The sequence below is a fragment of the Dipodomys merriami genome, unplaced genomic scaffold (assembly GCF_024711535.1).
Source record: "Dipodomys merriami isolate MVZ:Mamm:240054 unplaced genomic scaffold, mDipMer1.0.p SCAF_33, whole genome shotgun sequence".
Classification (NCBI taxonomy): Eukaryota; Metazoa; Chordata; class Mammalia; order Rodentia; family Heteromyidae; genus Dipodomys; species Dipodomys merriami.
This window is the reverse complement of record NW_027204826.1, coordinates 460,141-469,438: the sequence shown is the minus strand read 5'-3', so window position 1 is coordinate 469,438 and position 9,298 is coordinate 460,141. Positions and strand designations below refer to the sequence as shown.

Genomic DNA, 9,298 nt, shown 5'->3' with positions numbered 1-9,298 from the left:
CTTCACGGTGGTGAGCTGTGGCTCAAGTGGTGGAGCGCAGGCCTTGAGTGACAAAGCTAGGAATGCACCTGTGCTCTGAGTTCAAGCCCCAGGACCTGCACACATTAAAAAAAAATAATAATAATGTGAATGCTGGATGACAATGGCTGGCTCCTCAGGAGCTGAGATCTCAGGACTGCGGTTCAAAGCCAGCCTGAGCAGGAAAGTCCGTGAGACTCTCATCTACAATAATATAACCCCCCAAAAGCTGGAAATAGAGCTGTGGCTCAAGTGGGAGATTAGAAAAAGCTCAGGAACAGCACAAGGGCCCCGGCCTTCAAGTCCCAGGAGTATACAAAAGAAAAGAAGGGACAGTGACCAGGCCCTGAGTTCAAGCCCCACAACCAAAACAAAAACCAAAAAACAAAACACATTTTTAAAAAATCTCTCATTAAAAAACACTCTAGCCCCGGCACTGGTGGCTCCCGCCTGTCACCCCAGATACCCAGGAGGCTGAGATCTGAGGATTGCAGTTCAAAGCCAGCATGGGCAGGAAAGTCCATGAGACTCTTCTCTCCAATGAACCACCAAAACACAGAAGAGGAGTAGCCTTGAACAAAACGGTAGAGCAGTAGCCTTGAACAAAAGAGCTCAGGGTCTGCAGTGCCCAGCCCCTGAGTTCCACACAACCGCCAATAAAGTGGAAATCCTTCGAGAAACATCTAGCATATAGCACTTAATACAGGACCAAGCCTTTGGGTATCTTGTGCAGCAGTGTGGAGAGCAGCAGTGATTTTCCTGTTTCTGCTTGCTCTGTCCCGTGTTGGCTGGGACACACTGGGGTGCAGGTCGTGTTCAAAGGTCCTGTGGTTGCTATGGTATTTTGAACCTTGGCCCTCAGGCTGTATGGCAGGGTTTGGGGGTGGGTCTGGGGGAACACAGAGTGGGGGAGCCCCAGGAAGCACAGGGGGTATGAGGCATGAGGCCTGCCCAAGTCATGCCATTTGCCCTTTGTTCACTCACAAGTTTTTGGTTTGTTGTTGTGTGTGTGTGTGTGTCCTAGTAGTAGGACTTGAACCTAAAGCTTCACTACCACGTGAGCCATGCCTCCAGCCTCTTTTTGTGCCAGTTACTTTTGTGTAGGACCAGCCTAGACTGTGCTGGTCATGTCTCTCCATATCTCTGGGGCTGAGAGATGCCCACCACTGTCCAGCCATTCCCCCCTCCCTGCCCCCTGTGAGGCTGGAATAACAGGCAGGGACCATGGCACTGGGCCGAGAGCTGAGATGGAGTCCTTATTTTTATGCCCTGGAGAACCACGATGCCCGATCTTTGCCCCCATGGCTGTGATTGCAGGCCTCCGCTTCCAGGCCTGGCTGGGCATCTCGAGGTGAGGTGTGGAGCCTGGGCCCGGCTGGGCTGTGGTGGAATCCCCCCCAAACAGTCCTCGGGAATCCCTGTGTCAGGCCCCGGCCCGTACCTCACGTGGCTCCAACCTGTTTTTCTGGGGAGAGCTTGGATGAGGCTGGGTGCTGGGGTTTGAGTGTGGCCGGGCTGTTGGTGTCCGGGCGAGGAGAGGGGGTACACATGGTGTGGAGTCCACTCAAGCCCATATTGGCTACCACAGCACACTGCACCACACAGCCCGCCCTGATCAGAGGCTCAGACCACCTGAGATCCCATAGCACCCTTGCGTCCCCAGGTGTGCAGGAGGGGGGGAGTATGTGCGGGAAGGGCGAGATAGAAAGGGGCCACTCTCCTTTTCACCCCACTTCCCCACACAGTAGCCGTGGGCAACTCCTCCCTTCCTCCCTCCCTTCTGAGTCAAAGCCCTCAGCTCGGCAGCTCAAGGCAAGCATCTACCACTTGAGCCACGGCTCTACTTCCAGTTTTCGGTGGCTCATTGAAGATAAGAGTCTCATGGGCTTTCCTGTCTGGGCTGGCTTTGAACCACAGTCCTCAGATTTCAGCCTCTCAAATAACTGACATACATGAGCTACCAGTGTCTGGTAGAATTTGGGCAAGTATGTGTGCATGCACATGTGTGCGTATGTGTGTATTGGTACTGGGGCTTGAACTCAGGGCCTGGGGCTGCCCCTTAGCTTTTTCAAGGCTAGCACTCTACCACTTGAGCCACACCTCTACTTCTGGCTTTTGACTGGTTCTTTGTACATAAGAATCTCATGAACTTTCCTGCCCGGGGTTGGCTTTGAACCACGATCCTCAGATCTCAGTCTCCTGAGTAGCTGGGATTCTAGGCATGAGCTGCCGGTGCCCAGCCAGCATTTCTTTTTCCTCCCTCAGTGGCCCAGGGCCCAGCACTCTTCATTGTCCTACAGAGCATGCCCACACAAGACCGCACATGAAGCCACACCTGGACAGAGGTGTGCATTCACCACCTGGTTCCAAGCTGGGTTTTCCTTCTGGCCTGCTCTGAGTTCTCTTCACTGCTAGCCATCTCCCTCTTTCTTCTCTCTCTCTCTCTTTCGTTGGCCATGGGGCTTGAATTCTAGGCCTGGGTGCTGTCCCTTAGCTCTTCATCTCCAGGCTAGTGCCCTACTACTTGAACCACAGCACCACTTTTGGTTTTCTGGTTCTTGGAGATAAGAGTCTCGAACTTTTCTGCCTGGGCTGGCCTTGAACTACCATCCTCAGATCTCAGCCTCAAGAGTAGATAGGATTACAGCCACCAGTGCCCAGCTTTCCCTGTTTCTTCTCCCCTGCTAACCCCATGTCCATGTCACTGGGCAGTAGCCATGCATCTCATAGGAAGGAGTAGGAGTGAGGAATCAGGCCCTGTACTCAGGAACCCGGGAAACAGGCAGCTGCTTGTGTGTGTGTGTGTGTGAAAGACAGAGAAAAGGAGAGAGAGAGAGAGAGAGAGAGAGAGAGAGAGAGAGAGAGAGAGAGAGAGCGAGACCTGAGGCTTGAACTCAGGGCCTAGATACTGTCCCTGTACTTTTGTGCAAGGCTGGTGCTCTACCACTTGAGCCACAGCTCCACTTCTGTCTTTTTGCTAGTTCATCGGAGTTAAGAGTCTCAGGGAGCTTTGCTACCCCATTTTTTTTTTTTGTTATTGGTTGTGGGGCTTGAACTCTGAGCCTGGGCGCTGTCCCTCAGCTCTTCAGCTCAAGGCTAGTGCTCTACCACTTGAGCCATAGTACCACTTATGGTTTTCTGAGTGGCTTTCCTGCCCTGGCTGGCTTTGAACCATGATCCTCAGACCTCAGCCTCCTAAGTAGCTAGGATTATAGGTGTGAACCAGCAGCGCCTGCCCCCAGCTGGGTTTGAACTGAGATTTTCAGATTTCAGCCAGATCAGCTGGGATTATAGATGTGCATCACCATGTCCTATTAGCTTTTTGTTTTTCCTCTTGACCTCTATTTAAGATGGAACATGACTGCTATTTAAGATGGCTGCACATGTGGAGCCCAGGGGTCAGCATCACCACCTGTGTGTATTACACGTTCTGTTTGTGATGGCTTGTGCCAAAAAAAGTCCTCATGAGATTCAATGAACCACCAGAGGTGGCGCTGTGGCTCAAGTGGTAGAGTACAGCCTTGAGCAAAAAAAAAAAAAGCTCAGGGACAGTGCCCAGGCCCTGAGTTCAAGCCCCAGGACTGGCACAAAAATAAGAAGAAAAAGGAGGAAAGAAACATTTGCACCTGGACAAGGGGGTTTATGAGCACAACATATAAATCATTGTTTTGTTAGCAGCCTTCCCCCCATCCCCGATCTGAAACTCTCATTGCTGAAAGAAAGGGTCCATGAGCTAATGGATCCACTAGGGGACCCATGTGTGGGCAGAAGCTGGCAGGGATTAAGGAACGCCTGGGCAGAGCCCACCAGTGTCTCCCTATGGGGCTCTTGCTGGTGGGAGATCCTGGAGCCCCATGACCTGTGAGGTTCCGCCTGTGGCGTGGGGTTCATCACCAGTTCCTCCGAGTGCTGTGTGTTCCAGCCTGGTCTCTGTTTGTGGCTCTGAGGGCAGCCCCCCATCCTGCGAGTGGCCCTCCAGCTGACCGAGGAGCTGGGCTGCAGGGGACACGGGTCTGGAGCCCACCCCACACGCCCAGAGCCTCCAGTGCAGCTCAGGCCTTTGTTTTTGTGTGGTCCGTGAAGTGGTGGGGGGGGGAGGGACCTGGTCGCACCCTGGATTGTCTGGGCGATGGGGCTCCTCCGTGTTCAGGGGGACTCGAGGGTGATGGTGCTCTGGGATACCTGGGGATCCATGGCTGCAGGATCCATGGCTGCAGGATTGGACTGTCAGGACCGGGGGCTCGAGGATGACTGCCACAGCTGCTGTGTCGTGTGTGTGTGTGTGTGTGTGTGTGTGTGTGTGTGTGTGTGTGTGTGTGTGTGTGTGTGTGTGTGTGTGTGTGTGTGTGAGACCGGGGGCTCGAGGATGACTGCCACAGCTGCTGTGTCGTGTGTGTGTGTGTGTGTGTGTGTGTGTGTACATATGCTGGTCCTGGGGCTTGCTGCTGTGTCGTGTGTGTGTGTGTGTGTGTGTGTGTGTGTGTGTGTGTGTGTGTGTGTGTGTGTGTGTGTACATATGCTGGTCCTGGGGCTTGAACTCAGGGCCTGAGCACTGTCCCTGCGCTTTTGTGCTCAAGGCTAGCTCTCTACCATTTAAGCCACAGTTCCAGAGCTTTCCTCTCATCTTCCAGTGAGAAGCTGAGGCACAGAAAGGTGGCAGGTCTTGCTGAGGGTCACACAGCCTCTGAATGGCTTAAGGAGGATTAGAACCCAGGTCTCCCGGTCCAACACTCATCTCCTGGACTGTGGGCCTTGGAAGTTTACAAGGAGGCAAACAGGATAATAAGCCACCTGCTGGAATGCTTGTTGTTAAAACCAGCTATGGCTGGGCACCGGTAGCTCACGTCTGTCATCCCAGCTACACGTGAAGCTGAGATCGGAGGATCATGGTTCGAAGTCAGCCCAAGCAGGAAAGTCTGTGAGACTCTAATCTCTAGTTCATCATCAAAAACAACCAGAAGTGGCACTGTGGCTCAAGTGGTAGAATGCCAGGCTTGAGCAAACAAGCTCAGGGACAGCTCCTGGGACCTGAGTTCAAGCCCTAGGATTGGTAAGAAACCAAGAATAAACAAGCACAGAACTCAAGCTGCTACAGTGCAGTCGGAAGAAGGGGGGGGAGCACCCCCACCCCATCACAGGGACAGACACAGGCTCTGTGTCATGTGCACAGTATTATGAGTTGGACCCAAAACACACGCTCAGAAAGGCTAGCACAAACAGGAGGAGGATGGCTTCCAGGAAAGTGTGGGTGCAGCAGGGCCACCCCCAATTCCTTTATCTTTCTATGTGTGCATGCTTCTACCATTCACATATTATTTGTAACAGGAAAAATATATCCTATAATTTAACTTCCAAACAAAACGAAACAGACCACTACTTGGAAGCAGCCTGTGTGCCTTTGTGCTGTTGTTATGGGGGGGGGGAAGGCACCCCAGTCCTCTCAGTGCCCCTCACGGCCCACCCCCTGGCCAGACCCTGGGACCGGGGCTGGGCTCCAGGCATGGCCTCAGCAGGGTGCCCCGTGTGCTGCTGTGCATTTGAAGGTCCCAATCTCTTTGAAGGGGAGTTGGCCATGCTGGGGTTCACTTCCCTGAGGTCCACAGGGGGTGGGGGAGAGGCCACTGGGGCCTCACAGCAGCCCCCCTGCCTGGAGCCCCAAGAGCCCCGGACCCGTCCCCGGGCCACTGTGACCCGCGCAGGCCTCGGTACACCCCCATGGTCCAGAGGTGGGATCCCCGTGGGCCTCTGGGGTGGGGGGCCAGGTGGGGGAGCAGGACAGGGCTGGGGCCCCCTGGGGGCCTCAGTCATCCAGGTGCTGCTCCTCCCAGGTGGACGTGGGGATGGCGCTGTACGGGTCCATGATGACCTTGGCACAGCGGATGATCATGACCACCAGGAAAAGGCAGAGGAAGACGAAGCAGGCCAGGGTGAGGCCCTTGTCCACGTCCACGTACACAGGCTCGGGGCTCGGCTCCTCCATGGTGGGGCAGCAATGGGGGCTCCTCCTCTGGCGTGGGCTCAGCCTGGACCATTTTCCACCCCTGGGGAGAGAGTTGGGCAGAGAGAGCACAGCCATGACTGTTCGTGGTGACTCAAATCTCTGTTTTCCGTTCTGGTAATGCAGATTGAACGCTGGGTGCTCTACCATGTGAGCCATGCCTTCAACCCCCTTTTGTGTTTTGTGTGTGTGTGTGCTGGTACTGGGGCTTGGACTCAGGGCCTCACATTCTCATTCCACTGAAAGCTGGTGCTCTACTGCCACTTGAGCCACGCCTCCATGTCTGGCTTTTTGTGGCTCAGGGAGATAAAAGTCTCATGGACTTTTCTGCCTGCAGTGGCTTTGAATTGTGATCCTCCTATCTTAGGCTCCTGAGTAGCTGGGATGACAGGCATGAGCATCAGCGCCAGACCTTGGGGTATGTGTGCCAGGCCTCTGCGGAGCCCAGCGACACAGTGTGGGAGGCACAGGTGTGGCTGGAAGCGTGGTTCCTGCAGTCAGATGGCTCCGCTCTGCTGTACATCCTAGGCCTTGGCAACTGAAACTGAACATGGCCAGTCAGGCCCATGCAGGTGCGTTGCCCGTGCATCCCAGGGCAATTCCATGCTTTCTCTGGGGCTTGATTTTCTCTCAGCCAACCTATGTCTTAGGATTCTGAGTAGTAAAAGCAATTCACCAGCTGGACACCAGTGGCTCACGCCTGTCATGCTAGCTACTCAGGAGACTGAGATCTGAGGATCATGGTTTGAAGCCAGCCTGGACAGGAAAGTCCATGAGAGACTCTTATCTCCAATTAACCAGCAAAAATACCCAAGTGGTGCTGTGGCTTAGTGGTAGAGCTTTAGCATTGAGCAAAAGACGCTCAGGGACAGTGCCCAGACCCTGAGTTCAAGCCCCACAAACAGCACAAAGTATAGTAATAAATGAAATAAAATAAAAACAATTCACCTAACCACTAAGAGGCTTAGATCTGAGGATCTCAGTTCAAAGCTAGGTCAGTCAGGAAAGTCCATGAAAATAACCATCTTCAATGAACCACCAAAAAAGCCTAAAGTGGAGCTGTGGCTCAGGTGGTAGAGCACTAGCTTGAGCAAAAGAGCTCAGGGACAGTGCCCAGGCCCTGAGTTCAAGTGTAGGACTGGCACACAAAGAAAGGAAAGAAAGAAAAAGAAAGAAAGAAAAAGGAAGGAAGGAAGGAAGGAAGGAAGGAAGGAAGGAAGGAGAAGAAAAAAGGAAGAGTGAGCCAAGGGCCAGTGGCTCATACCTAACTCACACCTAGACTCACATCTAGTTACTCAGAAGGCTGATGTCTGAGGATCGCAGTTCAAAGCTAGGCCACACAGGAAAGTTTCGGAGACTCTTAGCTCCAATTAAATCACAGTAAAAGTCAGAAGTGGTGCTATGGCTCAAGTAGTAGAGTGCTAGCCTTGAGCAGAAAAGCTCAGAAACAGCACCCATACTCTGAGTTTAAGCCCCAGGACTGTAACAGAAAGAAAGGGGAAAGAAGGAAGAAAGGAAGGAAGGAAGGAAGGAAGGAAGGAAGGAAGGAGGTAGGTGGGCCCTGGGTCAGTGTTGGGAGGAGGGGAGTGGATGTCACCAGAGCAGATGACAATGTGGCCAGTGTGACACTGAGCACAGCACCGCATGGAGCTGTGGCCTGGAGGGTGGCTGGGACGGAACTGAACAGAAAAGACGAGTTGCTCCCTGCCGCCATCTTTACTGGCAGGAGGCTTAGGCTGGCTGCCCCTTGCTTGGTGCTGGGTGCTCAGTGTTCCATGGCTTTGGCTCATGGTCAGTTTTTTTTTTTTTTTTTTTTTTTTTTTTTTTTTCTTCAGAAAAGATCACATGCTTCTTTATTACCATTTTGAAGTTTCATTTAAATTCTTAGCACTATTTATACTAACTACTGACATCTTTGAAATTGCTTCCCAACATTTAAATTTGTTAAAACCATTTTCAGGGATCTTAACTGTTAGGTTTTTTTTTTTTTTTTTTTTTTAATTTTTTTTATTGTAGAGATACTATACAGAGGGTTACAGTTACATGAGTGAGGTAATGAGTACACTTCCACTTCCTCTTGAACATTGTTACCCCCTCCATTGTTTTCCCCCTACCATCCCCTCCCTCCCTCCCTTCCCCAAGGTTCTTTTTTTTTTTTTTTTTTGATCGTGATTAAGTGATTACTTAATTTCCGGAAATTCACAGTATTGTGGAATAATGATGCTCATTTAAAGTCACAAGTTCATTCTAACTTTCCTGGAGCAAATTGTCTATCACAGTCTGTAATATATAACGGTGCTCATATGTTATATACCATATATGTGATCAGCAGCATGGGGATATTTAGTAGTGGTTCAACCAGATGAGTGGGAGTTCTTTGTTTCTTAAGTCCTGTTAGTTTTGTCATATCACCTAACATTTTGGATTCATCATCCACTTATCAGGGAGACCATGTACTGTTTGTCTCTTCGTTCTTGGCTTACCTCGCTCAACATGATTCCTTCTAGCTCCATCCATTTCCCTGCAAATGCCATTATTTTGTCATTTCTAATGGCTGCATAATATTCCATTGTGTATAGATACCACAATTTTTGGATCCATTCATCTGTGGTGGGGCATCTAGGTTGTTTCCATATCCTAGCTATTGCGAACAGTGCTGCAATAAACATGGAGGTGCACGTGTCCTTGTATATTGGTTCCTGTTGTTCAGGGTAGATGCCTAGAAGTGGTATGACTGGGTCGTAAGGGAGGTCAATCTTTAGCTTTCTAAGGACCCTCCAGACTGCTTTCCAAAGTGGTTGTATGAGTGTACATTCCCACCAGCAGTGTAATAGCGTTCCTCGTTCTCCACATCCCCTCCAGCATTTGTCGTTGGCTGATTTGTGGATGTGGGACATTCTGACTGGGGTAAGGTGGTATCTCAGGGTTGTCTTTATTTGCATTTCCTTCACCACCAGGGATGATGAACATTTCCTCATGTGTTTCTTTGCCATTTTTATTTCTTCATTTGAGAAGTCCCTCTTTAGTTCCCTTGCCCATTTAGTAATTGGTGTGTTGGGTTTGGGAGGGATTAGTTTCTTGAGTTCCCTGTATATACAGGATGTTAACCCCTTGTCTGATATATTGCTGGTAAATATTTTTTCCCAATTAGTTGGTTGTCTTTCTAGCTTGGTTGCGATAGCTTTATCTGTGCAGAAGCTTTTTATTTTAAGGTAGTCCCATTTGTCGAGTCTCTCTCCAATTTGTTGTGACCCTGGGACTCTGTTCAGGAAGTTCCTTCCT

At 51.1% G+C, this 9,298-nt stretch overlaps 1 protein-coding gene across 2 annotated transcripts in view; it reads right to left on the bottom strand.

Annotated features, from left to right (window-relative positions):
• Nucleotides 1-5,250: 5,250 nt before the first annotated feature.
• The window catches only part of Ctxnd1 (cortexin domain containing 1), a 41,890-nt gene continuing 37,842 nt past the window's right edge, over nt 5,251-9,298 (bottom strand). For both annotated transcript variants that reach the window (XM_070042682.1, XM_070042683.1), the window contains exon 3: nt 5,251-6,059. In XM_070042682.1, the coding sequence (XP_069898783.1) occupies nt 5,819-5,998 (180 nt within the window). In that variant the 5' untranslated portion in view covers nt 5,999-6,059 and the 3' untranslated portion in view covers nt 5,251-5,818. The remainder of the gene's footprint in view (nt 6,060-9,298) is intronic.